Source organism: Diabrotica undecimpunctata, chromosome 3 (assembly GCF_040954645.1).
Source record: "Diabrotica undecimpunctata isolate CICGRU chromosome 3, icDiaUnde3, whole genome shotgun sequence".
Taxonomy (NCBI): Eukaryota; Metazoa; Arthropoda; class Insecta; order Coleoptera; family Chrysomelidae; genus Diabrotica; species Diabrotica undecimpunctata.
The window spans coordinates 76,846,222-76,868,360 of NC_092805.1; the positions used below are offsets into that span (position 1 = coordinate 76,846,222).

Genomic DNA, 22,139 nt, shown 5'->3' on the forward strand with positions numbered 1-22,139 from the left:
ACGCGCATTATCTTTCCACCATAGACATTAAGTCGGCGTATTGGCAGGTATCTGTTGCTAAGGCTTCCAGGCCTTATACTGCTTTTAGGTTAGTTCCTGGTCGAGGTCTTTTTCAGTTTTGCAGAATGCCTTTTGGATTACATAATGCCCCGGCTACATGGCAGAGGTTGATAGATCGTGTCCTCGGTCCGGAGTTGGAACCCTATGTTTTTACTTACTTGGATGACGTGGTCATCGTGACAAAGTCTATTGACGAACATGTAAGGATCTTAGAGGAAGTCTTTAGACGCTTGAGAGAAGCTAAGTTAACCGTTAGCTGGGATAAATGTCAATTTTGTAGACCGGAACTAAAGTATTTGGGTCATGTGGTTGATAGGAATGGACTACATGTTGATGGTGATAAGGTCAAGGCTATGCTACGTATCCCAACACCCACATCCGTCAAGGAAGTTCGTAGCATCATAGGCACATTTTCCTGGTATCGAAGATTTATTCCTTCCTTTGCGACACTACTAGCTCCAATTACAGCGATATTGAAGAAAGGAAGAAAATTCAATTGGACCCCGAGTTGTGAAGAATCTTTTCAGAAAATAAAAGAATGTCTAGTTTCTGCTCCGATACTTAATTGTCCTGACTACAATTTGCCTTTTGTTGTCCAATGTGATGCCTCAGGATATGGAGTGGGCGCCGTGTTATTGCAGCCAGGCCCGGATGGTGACGAAGTAATTTGTTTCCTGAGCAGATCACTAACGCGTCAAGAAAGGAATTTTTCCACGACGGAACGGGAATGTTTAGCTGTGTTATGGGCAGTCGAAAAACTGCGTCCTTATTTGGAGGGTGTTCCGTTTACGGTCGTGACTGATCACGCATCCCTCGTATGGCTTCAAAATTTGAAGGATCCTACTGGAAGATTAGCTCGATGGGCGGTAAGATTGCAACAATATGACTTTAAGATTGTGCATCGGAAAGGAAAAGAACATGTTGTCCCCGATTTGTTATCTCGGTCAGTTCCCGTGCTTGATATGGTTGAAGAGGTTGTACCGCTTCCTAGTGGTGATAGTTGGTATGATAAACTTTGTAGAAAAATCGAGTCTAATCCCTTGAAGTATCCTCAGTGGAGAATGTCTGGTGGCAAACTTTATAAATACATCCGTCCCAGTCATGGATTTTTGGTCGAGGAAGTGGACAATTGGAAGGAAGTCGTTCCTAAGGGTCAACGATTGGAAGTGCTGAAGTTGTGTCATGATAGTCCTTTAGCAGGTCATATGGGGATCCTGAAAACTTATAAGCGTATTAACGAGAAGTATTTTTGGCCGAAACTGCGGAGTGATGTGTCTCGTTACGTTGGACGTTGCTCACTGTGTGCCATGCATAAGGTGGAACAAGGTAAGCCCAAAGGCTTTATGACTCCTCAACCTAAAGCTACTCAACCATGGGAGATAGTAGCAACCGATCTTATGGGACCTTTCCCAAGATCAACTCAAGGCTATAAGTTTATCTTAGTGGTAATGGATGTGTTTAGTAAATTTTCTTTGGTATTTCCGTTGCGATCCTCAAAAGCCGTGCATGTCGTTAAGAAAATAGAAGAAGAAGTTTTTCTCGTATTTGGAGTTCCACGTCTGTTACTATGTGATAATGGTGTCCAGTATACTTCGGGTATTTTCAAGAAAATGATGGAAACCTATGGTGTCTCAGTTCGTTATAATGCGTTGTATCATCCACAGTGCAATACATCTGAACGCTATAACCGAACCCTTAAAACAATGATGGCAACTTATATAGCTGACAACCATAGGAAGTGGGATGAAAATTTGGCCAAACTAGCATGTGCTACGCGCACTGCATACCACGAGTCGACTGGTCAAGATCCCTACTTCATAAATTTCGGTCGGAAGATGGTAGTGGATGGACGAGATTTTTCCCGAAAGGACAAACTCGGAGACCCGGAGGACGAAGTAGCTAAAATGGGATATAATCGATCGCGTGGACTCCAGGAATTATTTGTTGATGTTAGAAAACGTTTAGATAAAGCTTCGGCTAAGTGTGAGAAGACCTATAATCTACGGAGACGTCCAGAGGAATTTCAGCCCCATCAGTCAGTATGGCGGAGAAATTTTGTGTTGTCAGATGCCGCTAAATATTTCACGAAAAAGTTAGCTCCTAGATGGATAGGACCCTACTTCGTGAAGAAGAAAGTTTCCCCCTGGACATATAGTTTAGAGGATGAAAATGGCAAGGATCAAGGTATTTGGAATATTAAGGATTTAAGGATTAGTAACCCGACTGGTGATCCCGATAGGATTTAGTTCGGAGTAGAACGGACTAGCAAAAGTTTTGTCTAGTCTAAGTAAATTTAGTTAGTCTTCTGAAATTGGTTGTATTTATTTTTTTTTGTTGTGTCCGTGAAGGATGACTGAGTGTTGGCTATGATCGGTTCTTAGGATGTATTTGGATGGTCAACCGATTCGTTTTTTTTTGTGTTAGGTAGCCAATACGAAGTCGTAGGGTTGCGGTAGCCTTAATTTCTTTTGATTTATGGAATTGAATGTCACTTAGGTTTGGTCAGAAATATGTTGTCTTCGGTGATATGGCGTTGGGATTTGTTTTGATGTTAGTAAGCCATTCTATTTAATTGGGATTTTTTCGAAGCCACATAATTATGTTTTGGTGAATCTTGTTGGATAATAGCTTAGCTTTTGGATGATTCACTAAATTTCGTTGTATACGGATTTAAATTCTGGAAGACCTATCTCATTTTTATTTTAATGAACAATTGGAATTACACTACTGTTTCGGTAAATGTTTCTCGCAGTATCAGTAAGAGTGGAATGGTGGAGAGTTTCTTATGGACTCATGTTATGCGAGGTATAGTGAAGTACTAGCGATGCCCCAGAGCTGGGAGGTCGCGAATAAGGGCAACATCCAGTAACCGACCAAATCAGTGTTGTCAGATTGACGTTGGAATTTGAAACTATTCTACTTGATCTCATACGATGAGAGATGACTGTTGTGTGGAAGTGGAGTAAGTGTTGTAAGTAAGTTGTTGCTTTGTGCGTGTGGTTTGAGATTGGTATGTCTTTCGTTGTCCAAGTACTTGCGCATGGTGAAGACGGTGTGGATGATGATTGTGTTGTGGACTTCGCTCGGAGTTTAGGTAGTGCGTCGCTAGCGCGAGGGAAAATTTTCTTCGTCTAGTTTTTCCTCGTAAATTTTCCTCTGGGAAAGGGAGGTGTTGTTACGTTCCAAATTTAAAGTAGAAAGTCCCACCTCTATTTTATCAAAATTTAAATAATTCAGGACGTGTAAGAGCGGTTGCCTATAATATATTATAAGCAAGGTGGCAAAAATAAAATTAGTAATTTTCAAATAGGGGTAATGTCTGGCAAATTGTGCTGAAGTTAAGGGAACACGTCCTCTTTTATGTGAAGAAACTAATTTAGATCGTTCTTTCTAGAGTTATCTTGGAAGAATTGGGATCATAAAATTGAAATTTTTGAATCTCGGTATTATTCGGTGACCTCCGTGTGTCAAGTTGTCAAGTGTTCGGAAAGACGACGGAAAGAAAGGGATTCTAGGTTTGACGGTGTTACTGAAAGGTTGGGCTAGATTAAAAACGGCATTTTGTTTTTTGCTTTTGCTGCTGTTCCATGTGGGATCTGGACTAGTCCGAACCGTGTGGATATTCAAGGGGATTTGCTGCCTTCGTGGAAGGGTTTTTTTGGAATATCCACAACTTTGCTAAAAAAAGCGGATCTACAGTACACGTGAATATCGGGAGTCGTATTTAGATCAAGAAATTAGCCTTAATCACGAGTCCAAATAGCCGACTACGCTTCGGTCCAATTTGGGATATTTCAAACCCCTAATCTGGCTAAGAAGGGTGAGTGTTAGAACATTTCGTTTTTAATTAATTAAAAAGTTGTAGTTATTTTTTTATCCCATCTCTAAAAAGCTATTCACATTTTTATCAGTTTTCATACATTCAAGTTCGGAGACAAGTTTTTTTTTTGTATTACTCCATTATCGCCAAAAGGCAGATAAACAAAGTGTTAAAATCAATATATTTATTTCCAAATAATTATTTTAGACACAGATGGTAATTAATGTTTTCTTGCTTCAGGGTTGGTTTGTTTGTTTTTTTCTGCTTCTTCTTCTTCGTATTTTTCCGTCTGGCTGTAATTTTCAACTTTTCAACAATGTCACACAAGTCTATGTACAGCGACAATCGTATGGGATTTTGGATTGAAGACACGCTGAACTGTAACTGGAATTCCACGCGGTGAAGTATATGAAAATTCGAGGGATGGATCGATAATTAATTTTCAACGGAAGATTTAAGCACCGTCTAATTTTTTTACGGAATACAATAGTTTTTTTTAAAGATTATTTGCTGTTAGTTTTTATTTTCATATTTACAAATACTTTACAGTTTTTTTTTTTAAAGATTATTTGCGGTTTATTTTATTAATTAAATATTTACACATACCTATTTTAATTTTGTAAACTGCGTCTAAGGGGGGGGGTTATATATTTGAGATTTATTTTTTTATATTATTTTCTGCGCACGCACTTGAGCTCACGTGGTGTCCTATTTGCGGTAATTATTTTTTTTTGGTTGGTATTGAACCGCACACCCCTTAGCGTCCGGTACTTTTTATACGTCTTACCTTTCATTTTGTTCTGTTAAATAGAAATAACAACTTATGAATTTTTGTTAGGCAAGTAGAAGCCGCATTTTTATATTATTTTTTTTAAGCCTATGGTAAAGTTAAATAATATTGTAATATGTATTTATTTTCAACTATCTTGGGAATCTATTTATTAAAATTGACTAAATTCTAATCTGACAATTTCATTTATTTTTTTTTATTTATTCAGGTTGTATACTGTTACTTAGTATTTTAGTAGTAAACCTATTGGTAAGTTGGTGGTTTATTGAATAGTAACGTAGGGAAGGCTGAGGGCCAATTTACCTGGCGCCCCTGATATAACTTCGGATTTTTTTGTTTTGTGGACCGCACGACCATCTCCACTGTTTTGTCTAGCCGCGAGCCATTCCCAGACTGTCACCGTATAGTACTTTTCTTTCCGGGTGTACGTCTGATTTATATTTGGTACATTTTGTAATTTTTTTTATATAGATTCGGTTTTGTACGCCACACTGTGTTTGAATCTGTATTTACCTGAGTCTCTGACGACGGAAAGTTATGCAGAAATAACGCGTTATAAGACTCTAATAATACCGATTCATACACGGAACGTCTGACGAATTGTGCTCTTGCGACGTATATATTTGGTGGCTTTTCTATTTTCATAGATATATATATATATATATATATATATATATATATATATATATATATATATATATATATATATATATATATATATATATATATATATATATATATATATATATATATATATATATATATATATATATATATATATATATATATATATATATATATATATATATATATATATATATTGTTGTGAATTTATTAATTGTTATGTCTTTAATTTATAATGTCTTTATCAAAAGGTTCTTATCTTAATTTATTAAAAAGCACAATAACTTATATTAATTTATTTATCACTAAAAATACATAATTTATTAAAAGGCGAACGTGACATTTATCGCGGGCGCGAATCTTCTTTATTAACTGACTTCTTCCAAATAAAATGTCCTGTTATATACTCAGTACCGTTAGACTCGAAAAGTCTAAAACCTTCTTGAGTAGACCGGACGGCGACGGTAAGGGCAAACTGGATTTCCCGCATCGGTTCGACCTTGTTCTGGAAGGTCCATTCAGGTAAATAGACGCTTCTCGTAAAATCTAAAACATAGGCATGTGAATAAAAACATGTTTACAGGTTAAAACTATGACTCATATTTTTACGTAACATTGCCCCCCTCTCAAAAGATGGTTCCTCCTGGAACCTTGTCGGGACTAGAACTGGAGCGGTATGCTGGTATCGGCAACTGGACCCTCTTTTACAACTTCCAGTTGTATAAAAATGACAAGGGACGGTTTTCTCTCCGCACCAGTAACTATGCGGATTGCAACAGACTAACACCTGGACTTCGGTGTCTTTAAAGATCTCCTCCACCATATTTCGGATAACCCTCCAATCTAATTGGCGGCACTCCAACTTTGGCATGGCTAACTTTTGCACGTCGGACTCTAGTACGTGCTCTCTCAGTTGAAGTAAGGCTTCCCATACATCTCGGTAGGTAGGTTGGTCACGGGCAGTGTCTTTTGTTACCAGGTAGAAAAGGTAACGTGATGCATCTTGTAGTTTCAAGGTTTTACCGGGAGCTGGCACCTGGCATTGAAGTTCTGCAACTCGACCAAACTTCCTTCGAAAGACGGATGCCAACCCTGGTGCGTCTTGGATACTGGCCGGGATGGTAAGGGCCAGCGAGTAGTCATCGGGGAGCGCGAGTAGATCTTGCTTTTCTTCAGTGGTAACACCATGTCTCGCTTTACCGGTACCTCCATAGGCACCCATGAATTCCTCAAACGTGAGGTCAGACACATCTTGGACTTGGTTTACTTCCACTTCTTCATCTACGTCGTGGTCACCTTCGAAAGACGCCAGCCGGTTATGGTGTACTATCATCGGCTTTCCCCTCGGAATCTTGCTTATTCGGTAGATGACATCGTTGATTTTCTCCATGACGAGGTATGGACCTTCCCAAAACTGCTGCAATTTGGGAGAACAACCTTTTCGCTTCTTGGGATTATACAGCCAGACTTTGTCGTTCTTCTTAAAGCAACCCTTTTCGGCTTGTGTATCGTACCGTTTCTTCATTCGGTCGCTAGCGATCTGAAGGTGGGAACGGACCAACTCATGTACATTGTCCATTCTTCTCCGTAATTCGATCACATAATCTTCACCTGCTACATCTTCTCCAGGTCGACACCCAAACTCTAGATCACAGGGTAGTCGCATTTCGCGTCCGAATAGGACTTTGGCTGGTGTCTGGCCTGTTGATTCGTTAACAGCAGATCTGTAGGCCATTGTGAAGAACGGAAGGTATTGGTCCGTCTCGCTGATGATCGGACACCATCTTTGTCAAATATTTGCCAACTGTCCTATTCATCCGTTCTACCATACCATCAGATTGCGGATGATATGCTGTAGTTCTTGTTTTCTTCATGCCTAGTCTATCACATATTCCTTGGAATAGATCGCTTTCGAAGTTCCTGCCTTGGTCACTATGTATCTCCAAAGGCACTCCAAATCGGCTGATATATTCTTGGATCAACTTATCTGCAACGGTGGCGGCCTTCTGGTCTGGAAGTGCGTAAATCTCGACCCACTTAGTAAAGTAATCCATTACTACCAACATGTACTTGCCTCCATTTTCACTTTCTGGAAATGGCCCAGCGATATCCAAAGCTATTCTTTCAAACGGGCTTCCAACATTATATTGTCTCATAGGAGCTCTCCTTTTTCGGTAAGGCCCGTTACTCGTAGCACAAATAGTACATTTCTTACACCAGTCTTTTACGTCGTCGGAACTGTTCATCCAATAAAACCGTTCCCGAATTCGCTGAAGGGTTTTCTTTACACCAAAATGCCCTCCCGATGGACTGTCGTGTAACTGACGAAGTACTTCGGCTATTCTGCTCTTTGGGATCACCAACTGTCTTCTCTTCTCTGAACCGTCATCATTTTCCAGGACTCGTTTAAGCAAGCCATCTTCCATGATAAATGAGTCCCACTGGGCCCAATACGTCTTAACTACTGAGCATAGGTTTGATATTTCTTGCCAAGGTGGTCGACGGTTTTCCTCTTTCCATTTTCGAATTTTCTTTATAACTGGATCTCTTTCTTGTTCTTCTCCGATCTTAGTAGGCGTCCAGTCGTCGTTGACAATCGTCGTTCTTAGCACTGCTGCTTCCTTGGATTCCGTTTTGTTGCAGTGGGAACACTCTGCTGGGCATGGCCTTCTGGAAAGAGAATCAGCGTTTCTATGGCTAACTCCGGCCCGGTGCTCAATCTTAAAATCGTATTCTTGGAGTCGTTCGATCCACCTGGCTATCTGACCCTCTGGATTCTTAAACTGCATCAACCACTTAAGGGCGGCATGGTCGGTTCGGATTAGAAACTTTCTGCCATAGAGGTATTGATAGAAGTGCTCTACTGATTTCACTACTGCCAGAAGTTCTCTTCTCGTGACGCAATAATTCCGTTCAGGTTTTGAAAGAACTTTACTAAAATATCAGAGGACTCGTTCCTGTCCTCCTTGAATCTGAGACAGTACTCCTCCAATTCCCACATTACTTGCATCCGTATCTAAGATGAACTCTCCTTCTGGCAGTGGATACCCTAAAATTGGTGCTGTTATTTAATGCTTTTTCAACGTTTCAAAGGCATTTTGGCAGTCTATATCCCAGCGGTAATCTCTTGCTTCCTCCGTAAGCCGCGTTAATGGCTTAGCGATATCTGCAAACTTCTTAATAAACCTCCGGTAGTAAGTACATAGTCCAAGAAAACTTCTCACTTGATGTTTGTCAGTTGGTTTTGGCCATTCCTTAATGGAATCGATTTTTCCCTTATCCACGGCCACTCCTTCTTTACTGACTATATGACCCAGATAATTGACTTTACCTTGAAATAGCTGGTACTTCTTGGGGTTTAGCATCAATTGGGCAGCTTTAAGTCGATTAAAAACGTTTTCTAAATTCCTCAAATGATCTTCGAATGTCTCCCCCAAGACGATTATGTCATCCAAATAAACCAGGCATGTTTTCCAAGATAACCCTCTCAACACATTTTCCATAAGCCTCTCAAATGTCGCAGGAGCATTACAGAGTCCAAATGGCATAACGTTGAATTGCCACAATCCAGATCCTGTGGTGAAGGCTGTCTTTTCTTTATCTACTGGGTCCATTTCTACCTGCCAGTATCCAGACTTCAAATCTACTTAGCATTACCAGTATCAATTTTATGCTTAACAACGGTAGTTGTTCCCGTCTTTCCTCCTTTCGGTACGAAAATATCACGACACTGCCGAATAAATTCCCTTAATTTCCTTTTTTCCATCTGATTTAGAGACTGTCCTGCAACTGCAACCATTTGGTCGAATTTGTCGTTGGAATTATCAGATGTTGTCGCCTGACGGATTATGGATGTCACAGGTACACAAGTTCCTACTTTTGTCTCTTTCTTTATGGTCACTGGGTAGTCGTTGACATTGATAAGTCTCACAGGAATTTCCTTAGCCAAAGTCACCAATTCCTTTCCAATTATGATTCCACGGCCAACCTCATCGTCGTGGTTCCAAGGCTCCATCATAACAGGTCTCCCTTCGTCCACAAATCCCTGTAGCTGCGCTACTATGATCGTTTCGCTTCTCGCAGGCACGACTGTATCTTCTGTAATGGCTGCTTGCACAGTGTTGTCATTATGTGGATGGAGAAATACCTCCTCGTTGCCAACTTTGATTACCTTATTCTTAAAATCCAATTGGAATCCATGCATATTTATTACGTCCATTCCTAATATAACATCCTCTTCGATGTCAGCAACTATAACAGTATGGACGAACTTTTCTGCTCCAATTCCCAATTGTACCTGGGTTTCTCCATGAATGTTAGCATTTTCACCTGTAGCGGTCCGAAGTCGCAACCTCGTTGGTAACAGTTTCTTTCGGCTGTTTATAACTGTCGGGCGTATAATGGTTCTGGTCGCTCCGGTATCCACCAACAACGAATGCTTTTTACCATTTATGTCTCCATCTACATATACACTATCTTCACGACATTTCAAAGAAGCTATTAGTATGAGAGGGTCTTTGGAAAAGTTCTGGGTAGAAGCTGCCCCCCTAAGGCTGACCCGTTCTAGTTTTCCTGATGGTGAGTTTCTTGATTTGCGTCGTACCTAGGGTGCTTACAGGAGCTTCGTACGTGTCCTATTTCGCCACAATTCCAGCATCTGATGGTCTTCGTTTTCTTGTATGTCATGCTTTTTATCATATTAACGAGCTGGTCAAGTTTATCTTCATCTCCTTCCTCTTTTACAGTTCCAACTTTACTGTACCCGCCAGAGACCTGCGTAGCTGACTCGTATTCGAGGGCGGCGGATAAGACATCAACCAGCGTTTTGTGACGAGCTAATCGCAGTGTTCTCTGCATTTCATGATCACGAAGACCATCAATAAACGTTTGAACGGCCAATTTTTCCATCATGTCTTCGGGAGCTGTTGGATAAGCATATCGTACTAATCTGGCAATATCTACCTCATATTCTTGAAGAGCCTCATCTTTCTTCTGTCTACGATTTTTAAGCTGTGACTGATATACATGCTCCAAATGTTCGTGGCCATATCGCATATTTAACCTCTTCTTCAGTTGTTCGAAATCATCGGTCTCCTCTACGGCTATGGTCTGAAGCACATCTAAGGCATCTCCTCGAAGAGCGATAGTCAGGTTTACAGCCTTTTCTTTTTCAGACCATCCATTTGCTCTTGCGGCTGATTCGAACTGTTTCATGTAGTTGTTCCATGATGATTTTCCGTCGAAAGTTGGGACTTTCACATGGACAGAACCTCCACTTCCTTCAAATTTCGGTCGTGTTTCCAACTTACATTTCGTCTCGTCTTCTTTTGTCTCCACTGTAATTGGATTGGTTCCTCTCTCTGCTGTCCCGGTTTCCTCCATCTTCCTTTCTATCTCTTTAATCTTTTCTTCGAAGGCCGACATATCGGCAGCAACTTGGTTTTTTAGCGAAGACATTCTATCGTCGAGGGCAGACATCTCAGAAGTTACTTTAGAGATGTTAGCAGAAACTTTACTTTCCAGAGAAGAAATCTCGTTAGAAACTTTGTTTTCTAATGAGGCGATGTCGCCGGAAACTTTCGAAATATCGCCAGAAACTTTGTTCTCCAATGATGCGATGTCACCGGAAACTTTGTTCTCTAATGATGCGATGTCGCCGGAAACTTTCAAAATATCGCCAGAAACTTTGTTCTCTAATGATGCGATGTCACCAGAAACTTTCGAAAAAATCGACGAGAGGACAGCATCTTCAAATATATAAGTCTCTGGATCTAGTCCTTCTTCTAGCAAAGCGTTCTTTAGTCGTTGGACTAACTCAGCCTTTTTTCCGGTAGAAGCTAATTCTCTGTCTTCGAGATGTCTTCTTAAATTCGTCACTGTGAGCTCATAAATCGTCGTCATTTTGACAATTTATTTTATATTCAAATTTATCTTAAGTATTCCACTGTTCCGACACCAATGTTGTGAATTTATTAATTGTTATGTCTTTAATTTATAATGTCTTTATCAAAAGGTTCTTATCTTAATTTATTAAAAAGCACAATAACTTATATTAATTTAAAACAAAAAGAGAAATCAAACGATTTCTACTTAGCGAAACCGAATTCAAATCTTAACCACTGTGTTTCCTAAAATTTGCGAAACAAACAGCTGGATGAATTACTCGGCAAGGGAATCTAAAATTGCATCCCACAAGCCGTTCATCCTAGTCAAAATTCGTAGTGAATTCAGTTTCTCGTACTTCCAACGAAGTAAATAACAAAACAGAATGACGGTATTAGATTTTTGTTTTGATAAAGTGCAGCAACAACCGTTGATACGTATTTCGACCTCCTTAAGTCTCTTCAGAACGGTATAGCCACTGCTCTAGAGCAGTGGCTATACCGTTCTGAAGAGACTTAAGGAGGTCGAAATACGTATCAACGGTTGTTGCTGCACTTTATCAAAACAAAAATCTAATACCGTCATTCTGTTATATTAATTTATTTATCACTAAAAATACATAATTTATTGAAAGGCGAACGTGACATTTATCGCTGGCGCGAATCTTCTTTATTAACTGACTTCTTCCAAATAAAATGTCCTGTTATATACTCAGTACCGTTAGACTCGAAAAGTCTAAAACCTTCTTGAGTAGACCGGACGGCGACGGTAAGGGCAAACTGGATTTCCCGCATCGGTTCGACCTTGTTCTGGAAGGTCCATTCAGGTAAATAGACGCTTCTCGTAAAATCTAAAACATAGGCATGTGAATAAAAACATGTTTACAGGTTAAAACTATGACTCATATTTTTACGTAACAATATATATATCCTATTTTGTTTCTCTTCCCTACTAGCATTTACATGTGCTATTAAGCTTCCAAGGTACTTATATGTATTATAGTTTTTTATTATACGGTCTTCTAATAGTCTGATGCTGTTTGTTCCACTCATAGATATTTGGGTTTTTTAATATTCATAGCGAGAGCCTATTTCAAATACTTTTTCACTAATTTTATCCTATAGCTTCATATATTATATAGCTTATATGATTTCCTAGGAAGTAACTATTGATGACTAGCTGATCGACCCCTATAAGTACAGCATAAACCGATTAATTTTGTTTTCGTTTCTACCACACCAAACCTTTTTATGCGATTTTATATATTTTTTAAGTTCAAATATATATTTTAAAATTTTTTTAAGAGGGTCGGAAGTTGTTATTGACAAATAACTTATAACAAAAAACAATTTCCCAAATCGATTTGAAAAGATTTTTAAGCGTATCTCATCGAAATAAATACTTTTTGTCTCTTGGTAATTTTTCGAAAAATGCTTCCTTTTCAAGTTATTTGCAATTTTTAGTTGAAAAAATGCTTTAATTAGTGATATTTGGGAGTGTTTTTTTTCTAAAAATCTACTAAATGAATTACAATTGTATAAAAAGCTTTCCAATCTGTAAGCTTTAAGTATAAGTAAGAATATTTTAACAAGGATAAATGGAATTATATCTTGCTGAAAACATGGAACTAAATATTTCGAATATTTCGAGCAGTCTATCGTTAAGCGTGTACGGTTGCGTCGATAAAGGCGCTCGAATCGTTTCGACTTTTTTACAGACTTGTTTTAACTCGTTATTGAGTGAGGGTTATAATATCGTGTGTGATACCACAAGTGCGTTTTAAGCTATTGGAAAAAAGAAGGTCTATAAAGCTTTGCAGAAATTTACTGATGTTCAATTGACCATGAAAAATTAACCAATTTGACTACTACTATCTTTAGACCAAGGACTTGGCATCGATTGAAAAATTACCACCTTCGAAACCAGGATTATTACATTATTTAAGAGCAAAGTGCCAAATAAATTAATGGATTCAAGTAAAAAAAAAACGGTATTATTTCATCTCTTGATCCATTAACCTATGATTGGACAATGGAAAATAATTGTTTCGATTTTAATGATTTTGAAGGCGAAACTAGTTTAGATATGTTACAAAAGTATTTCTGTTCATGTACCGGAAAATGTTCTACGAAAAATTGTAATTATATTTCCTATAATTTAGAATGCGGCACAGTATGTGCATTGTGCATGTACACCAGATAATTTTAAAGGCGACTCTATTAAAGACAATGAAATTAGCTTTGTAGATGGAAATCCTGCTGCTGTTGACAAAAATTTTGAAATTATTGACAATGAAAACGATGTGCAATTAATATTATATTTTTATTTTATTATATTTTTCAATGAAAAGTAAATTATATCTTGATAAATAGGTTTTAGTGTAATAAAACATTAAATAATAGTATATTAAAAGAAAATTTACACCATTGTGCCTTTGCAAAAAATTAATTTTAATTGTTTTAATTATAATACGCCTTTTTAAAAAGAATTAGAAATATCTCTTCTTTTCTAAATAATTTATAAGTAATATTTTGTAAGTAGTTGTAAGTAATATTTATTTTTTCGAAATAAATTGTAAGTAATATGTTGTATTTAATTAATATTTTAAATTTAACCAAAAATTTATACGTACCTGTATTGCCGCAATCATACACCCTTAGCGGAAGACTGCTCGAAACGCATATTCGAAATATTTGGTTCCATGTTTTCAGCAAGATAGAAACCATTTATCTTTGGCTATCAAGATATTCTTACTTGTACTTGAAGGTTTAAAGATTATAAAGCTTTTAATAACTTGAAAAGAAAGCATTTTTAGAAAAATTATCAAGAGAGAAACAGTATTTATTTCGATGAGATACGCCCAAAAAAATACTACTCGAAGCGATTCGGGAAATTATTTTTTCGTTATAAGATATTTGTTAATAACAATTTCCGGCCTACTTGGAACAATTAAAAAAACATACATTTGAACTTGAACAGATATATAGTATCGAAAAAAAAAAAAGGTTTGGTGCGGTAGAAATGCAAAAAATTAGTCGGTATATTCCGTTTAGCCCTAAAAAAGCACCTTTTTAGGGCTAAACCGCTTGCCTATCAGTACAAGCAGTCGTGTCCAATTTTAATTCTAATGTTATACACTTATTTAAGTTTTTAATGTCTAATATTAATTTGTTTTTAAATTTTTAATGCTCTTAATATCAACTCTTATGTTATGAATTATGTAATAATTACGTTATAGAGGACAATGAAGAAGTTAAAGAAATAGAATCTCCCAAATATGACAAAGAAGAACCAAAATCTACAGAGGCCACAACAAAACCAAAATTTATAGTTCAGTGGCAAGTTGATGGAAATTACAAAAAGGAACAAGAGAGATTGAAAATTCCATCGGATCCTATGGAATGGTAAAAGTTAATTTCTTATTATACCTGTTTTAGATAATTACCACATTTAATAAGAATTAAATTGAAAATAATCATTGTTGCAAAGAAGGTTGTAAGAGACGCATGCTTAATTTTATCTGACGAATTTTCTCACAACTTTCTTAGTTTTTCCTTGTCATTAGTTACGAATCATCCCTTTTTCACTAGTTCGCTTGTGATCACGGTTGATCTCATTTCTATATTCCAAGAGTATGTTTTACCATTTGCTGCTGTTGATTACCACTAAAAAGTGTTATACACTCAATGTTATATCCAATAGTCGAAATGGAAAAATTGTTTAAAAACTTTGCAGACTGGGTGGGGAAGGAAGTTATTATCCCCGCACATCTCTCAAAAATAGTTAATTGTGTAATAAAAAGAGAAATCAAACGATTTCTACCTAGCGAAACCGAATTCAAATTTTTCCCACTGTGCTTCCAAAAACTTGCAAAGCAAACAGCTTGATAAATTACTCGGCAAGGGAATCTAAAATTGCATTCCACATGCCGTTCATCATGGTCAAAATTCGTAGTGAATTCAGTTTCTGATACTCCAAACGGAGTAAAGTAATAAAACATAATGACGGTATTAGTTTTTGTTTTGATACAGGGCAGCGACAGCCACTTATACGTATTTCGACCTCTTTAGGTCTCCTCAGAGCGGTATAGCCACTACTCTGAACCAAAACAAAAATCTTTCCCGTCCTAGACAATAGTTATCACGGACGTAACTACGCCATCTAAAAACAAAAAGAGAAATCAAACGATTTCTACCTAGCGAAACCGAATTCAAATTTCTCCCACTGTGCTTTCTAAAACTTGCAAAGCAAACAGCTTGATAAATTACTCGGCAAGGGAATCTAAAATTGCATTCCACATGCCGTTCATCATGGTCAAAATTCGTAGCGAATTCAGTTTCTGATACTCCAAACGGAGTAAAGTAATAAAACATAATGACGGTATTAGATTTTTGTTTTGATACAGGGCAGCGACAGCCGCTTATACGTATTTCGACCTCTTTAGGTCTCCTCAGAGCGGTATAGCCACTACTCTGAACCCAAAACAAAAATCTTTTCCGTCCTAGACAATAGTTATCAAAATAACTATATACGGACGTAACTACGCCATCTAAAAACAAAAAGAGAAATCAAACGATTTCTACCTAGCGAAACCGAATTCAAATTTCTCCCACTGTGCTTTCTAAAACTTGCAAAGCAAACAGCTTGATAAATTACTCGGCAAAGGAATCTAAAATTGCATTCCACATGCCGTTCATCATGGTCAAAATTCGTAGTGAATTCAGTTTCTGATACTCCAAACGGAGTAAAGTAATAAAACATAATGACGGTATTAGATTTTTGTTTTGATACAGGGCAGCGACAGCCACTTATACTATTTCGACCTCTTTAGGTCTCCTCAGAGCGGTATAGCCACTACTCTGAACCAAAACAAAAATCTTTCCCGTCCTAGACAATAGTTATCACGGAAGGAACTACGCCATCTAAAAACAAAAAGAGAAATCAAACGATTTCTACCTAGCGAAACCGAATTCAAATTTTTCCCACTGCTTTCTAAAACTTGCAAAGCAAACAGCTTGATAAATTATTCGGCAAGGGAATCTAAAATTGCATTCCACATGCCGTTCATCATGGTCAAAATTAGTAGTGAATTCAGTTTCTGGTACTCCAAACGGACTAAAGTAATAAAACATAATGACGGTATTAGATTTTTGTTTTGATACAGGGCAGCGACAGCCGCTGATACGTATTTCGACCTCTTTAGGTCTCCTCAGAGCGGTATAGCCACTACTCTGAACCCAAAACAAAAATCTTTTCCGTCCTAGACAATAGTTATCAAAATAACTATATACGGACGTAACTACGCCATCTAAAAACAAAAAGAGAAATCAAACGATTTCTACCTAGCGAAACCGAATTCAAATTTCTCCCACTGTGCTTTCTAAAACTTGCAAAGCAAACAGCTTGATAAATTACTCGGCAAGGGAATCTAAAATTGCATTCCACATGCCGTTCATCATGGTCAAAATTCGTAGCGAATTCAGTTTCTGATACTCCAAACGGAGTAAAGTAATAAAACATAATGACGGTATTAGATTTTTGTTTTGATACAGGGCAGCGACAGCCGCTTATACGTATTTCGACCTCTTTAGGTCTCCTCAGAGCGGTATAGCCACTACTCTGAACCCAAAACAAAAATCTTTTCCGTCCTAGACAATAGTTATCAAAATAACTATATACGGACGTAACTACGCCATCTAAAAACAAAAAGAGAAATCAAACGATTTCTACCTAGCGAAACCGAATTCAAATTTCTCCCACTGTGCTTTCTAAAACTTGCAAAGCAAACAGCTTGATAAATTACTCGGCAAAGGAATCTAAAATTGCATTCCACATGCCGTTCATCATGGTCAAAATTCGTAGTGAATTCAGTTTCTGGTACTCCAAACGGAGTAAAGTAATAAAACATAATGACGGTTTTAGATTTTTGTTTTGTGTAATAATTAGTGGAAGATGTACAATAAGCCAGGTGGCTGTAGTACCACCGGTTGTAGAACTGACTGCTTCCAGGCAAGAAAGATGCATTCATTTATCTGCAGTTCCCTTGCAATTCGCTATTGCTCTTCTCATCTGTTAATTTTCTCTTGGCCTCTTTCATCTATTCTATGGTGTCATTTTGCCTATCCATTTTTCGTAGGCTATGTCGTCCAATAAACATCAATACTAAGAGTGCTGAAAGTAAGCATCTTTGTTGAACTCGTTTAAGTATTTTTCTTGTCACTATCAATTCGCCTTCGGCTCTAACCGTTGCTGTGTGGTTTATAAAAACGTAATATAATTTTTAGATATTTAATATCTGTGTTACGTCTCTCAAGAATACTTTATTTCACTGACTCATTTATTTCTTTTGAATCGTTTATTTTTCTGCCAATTTTCTATATATATATATATATATATATATATATATATATATATATATATATATATATATATATATATATATATATATATATTAGTAAGAGTAACTTTTAGGAAACTTTTCAGTACTTGGCTATTAAACATAATAGTCCGATATTCATTACAGTCTTTTTACAGTATCTTTGGAAAGTTGAGAGAAGCCGTCTTTGGGTATCAGCCCTCTATTGAATAGTTAAAAAGATATACGAAAACATCAATGTTTTTTTAGTTAATAAATAATAATAATATTTCTTACAGAAGGTAAAACTTACATAAAACTAAAACATAACATAAAAAAAATAAAAAATCCTGCCAATTACAGACCTATCACCTGTCTACCGATATTATACAAAATAATAACATCACTTATTACCCAAAGAAATTGAATTTCACCCAATACAACATCATGACAGAAGAACAGAAAGGCCGTCGCAAGCACAGTCAAGGATATAAAGAACAACTTATAATAGACCGTACAATATTGAAGTAAACAGAAAAACAGCAAACTAATCTCTACACATGCTGCATTCGACTCTGTCCCACATAGCTGGCTACGACGAGTCATATACAAAATCTCCGATACACTAATACATTTCTTAACACACGTCATGAACTCGTGGAGAATAAAAACACATCTATACACCGAACCTACACAACAACTAGAAACAGAAATACACATAAGCAGGGGAATATTCCTAGGATATTCGCTGAGTGCGCTATGGTTCTGCGTGTGTCGAAACTCACTTTCACAAACACTTAACAACACAAAACGCAATAAAACACAGAATAAGAATACTACATACCATCAGCCACTTACTCTACATGGACGGTATTAAATTACATGCCTCAGCACATACTCAAATCAAACAACTTCTCAATCTTCCTTAATCAAAATAACAGAAGACTACAGTGTAGACATCAACATGGAGTTTGGGAATAGACCAATGTAAAATGATTAAAATGATAAAAGGCAAATGGGAAGAGAACGAAGAAATAAAGACATGAGTGAGGAGTTCATCACATCACTACAAGAACAAGAAACATACAAATATCTAGGGTATTATCAAAATACAAAACTGCAACATAAAAACATTAAGCAACAAATAACACAAAAATGCAAGACAAGAATCACATATATACTTAAAAGCAAACTTAAGTCTAAACACATAGTAAAAGCAACAAACACATACGCAGTGACTCATTTGGCGATATAAAATGGTCGAATACGGAAACTGAAGAACTGAATAGAACCACTGCCGCAAATCATGCATCCAACGCATGACACTTCCACGCACACAAGGAGAGAGAGGGCTCATACATATTACATAGCTACATAAAAAGCAAATCAACAACTTAGACAATACTTCCACAATAAACAAGGCAGCTCACTCCACATAACTAGTCTGACATTAATATAACACCACTTAATCTCAGCTAAGAAGAAGCACCAGAATAACCAGATAACAACAGTGAAGAAGCACACACGACAGATAAAACAACAAAGTGGCGTCAAAACTACATGGTGATATTAGAATATAATACAACAATCACATATTAATAAATTATACTGATTCACAGGATTAACAAAAGGAGAACTACAACCAGAAACAGAAAGAACTACAGTAGCAATTCAAGCCAGGTGATAGCAACTAAAAATTTCATGAAACATATCTTGAAAGACCCTAACATGCTAGACGACAAATGCCATCTCCATGATTATTTAGTTCCACATGCTGCTTCAGCTAAGAAACATCCATTGATCCCATAGTTTTGAAGTTGATCATATGTTTGCCAGTGTTCAGTTACACAAAAAATACATAACTAGGAAAATCTTTTACGAATTCCTTTATTCTATTTATGTAATTTCCAATTCATTGCAAAATTTGGTGATTTGTTGTAATGTATGACAATTCAGGTTTTGAATTTTTTTGTGTAACTTTTTTTTCTGAAATACTTTCTTACATTAGTACGAACGACTTATTTCTACACCACTAGGCCAAAAGGACGGATCATAATGAAATATCTCTTTACTGAGAGATTTACGACAAACGCTTTAAATCGATTTTCATCCGTTGTACTCTTTAATTTTCAAACTCCATATTATTTTTAATATTCCTTAAAATCACTTCTTCAGTCCTTTTTACTCTTTTTATCTAGATCCATATTTTACGCCTCCAGCCGAGAACTTGCATTCTTTATCGATTTTTTTTGCCTTAACAATAAGTTTGATTTAAATACTGTCTGTACTTGCCTATAATTTAAATCTTGCCTATGCTAAGGATCATCTTCTATTTAAATCAGCCTTTAGGTTAAGCTTGGCTAGTTCGATTTTTTGTATATATATATATATATATATATATATATATATATATATATATATATATATATATATATATATATATTCGTCTTAATTTTGTATTTACATTTAAGAGCATTTCCTGGAATTCTTCCGTCTAGAAAAGATTTTTGCCGTCTATCGTCGCTTCTTTATTTGTCCACTCTAAAGTTCAAAGAGCTAAAGTAAATAGCTTGCGTGAGGTAGAATCTCCTTGTCTAACCTCTCTTTGTAGTTTTATCTTTTCTGTTTTTCTTCTGTTTTGTACCATTCCTACTGATCTAGATTATGAAGAATTAATCTTAGAACACCGGTACACAATAGGCTCGAAGCCCCCGTTGCTTAGTACTGGTAGATTATGGCCGGGTTTGCTCACAGAGGTGAGAAATGCAGAATCGAACAACGATCAAATAAAATAGACAAATATATCAATTAATAACGTAGATAAATATCCTAGCAAATGAAATAGTTAGAGCCATAGCCCCATCCGCTTCTATAAACCAAGAATTATCCGAGAAGCCATAGAAATTGAAAAAAGGCCAAATTGTCTCAATGAAAGCGATGATGGCATACGGTTAGCTTCGACATATACCCTTCTCATAAAGAAAATATTGTCCGCTCCACCTGCCAATCAAAATCCTACTATCAGAAATGTTCGCGCCATTCCCCACGCTAATCCCCACGCCAACCTCCACCCAAAACACGTTACCATCGATGGTATAAATTAATCGTCCTCTTTTCCCAGTAGCAGTAATGCATTGGCTAGTGATCAGTATAGTAGTGTCTGAGGGCTCGGGAGACTGACACCTCGGAAGCTCTCAAGAAGACATCAAAGAGGATGTCGAATGCTCAACGCAATGATAATCGACGCGGTTCAACCCGGAAGACTGTTGAGTTTAATATTAATCCTTGTAATAGTACTTAGCATATATATATATATATATATATATATATATATATATATATATATATATATATATATATATATATATATATATATATATATATATATATATATAAATGCGTGCACGTCATTCAAGATTTAAGACGTCAGAACCCCACACAGCGTTGCCAAAACATCAGAATAGTTAGTAAGTGAGGAATTTTTAAAATGTCAACTATTTGTCAAACTATTATATTAACAGTAAATACACTTAGTTTTAAGACTACTGCAACACACTAAAATCCATTAGAAAACATTTTAATACAAAATTATAAATTCTAAATTTTAAACTTACCTCTTTTAGGGCTTTAATAGTAAAGACGTCCCGTCATTATTTCTTGTTTAAAATAATCTATCTTATATGAAAGCTTATCAGCTTTCTACAGTCTATTTATTTTTTTTGGCATAGCACAATCAATACACAACAATAATTAGTTTTTAAAGCTATTAATCTAAATGTAATATGTATTTATAAATACTATTTATTAATATATATTATATTATGATTAAATTGTGCAAGAAATCAAAACAAACAAAATTCTTACTCTACAAAAGCAGCAACACTTTATACACTTCTGCCACACGCTGAACTGTCAATAAAATTTGAAGTATTCCTGTATCAGTTGCGAACAATTGTCTAATCTATTTAATTAAAATTATTATTTTGTGAAATATTAGACTTAAAGACTTATTTCATAAAATTTATTTTATTACTAATAACAAATGTTTTTGCTTATTTAATCAATATAATTCTAAAATTGCCAATATAATGATGATTACATTTTTCTAATTATTATCCCATGTTGACGCCTATGAAAGATCGAGCAGATCCGTATGGGTTTCGTATTATTAGCAGTGTTAGGAAAATTTTAACTTCAAGTTGACGTTCTGGAAATTTTAAATATAAGTGACGTCACTTTATATAAATTGTGACGTGCACGCATTTTTCTATGAAAAATGCTATATGTATATAATATAGGGGAACATTACTCACAATCTTTAAGCTGGAAATGAATCGGCTGAACGTTGACCTTTTGTACAGTCAATTCCTGGATACACGGGTAGCTCCATATTCAGCTGAAAGGAAACTCGATTGCTAATCATGGCAAAATGTGAGATAGACTTCCACTACGTAGATTTACTTAGACTAACATTGGGTTGATATTGGATTATACTTGATATTACGTTTGGATCAGTCTCGGAATATATATTGGACCATACTTGGACCGACATTAACTTCGGACTCTAATTAAATGAGAAAATAGCAATGTAAAAATAAGCGAAGAAA

At 36.4% G+C, this 22,139-nt stretch overlaps 1 protein-coding gene across 6 annotated transcripts in view; it reads left to right on the forward strand.

Annotated features, from left to right (window-relative positions):
* LOC140436937 (uncharacterized) overlaps window positions 1-22,139 on the forward strand; it is a 257,943-nt gene that overhangs the window by 19,689 nt on the left and 216,115 nt on the right. For 4 of the 6 annotated variants that reach the window (XM_072526098.1, XM_072526100.1, XM_072526099.1 and 1 more), the window contains one exon: window positions 14,416-14,581. The exons of the other annotated variants lie outside the window; for them this stretch is intronic. In XM_072526098.1, coding sequence (XP_072382199.1) covers window positions 14,416-14,581 — 166 coding nt within the window. The remainder of the gene's footprint in view (window positions 1-14,415; window positions 14,582-22,139) is intronic. 6 annotated transcript variants of the gene reach the window in all.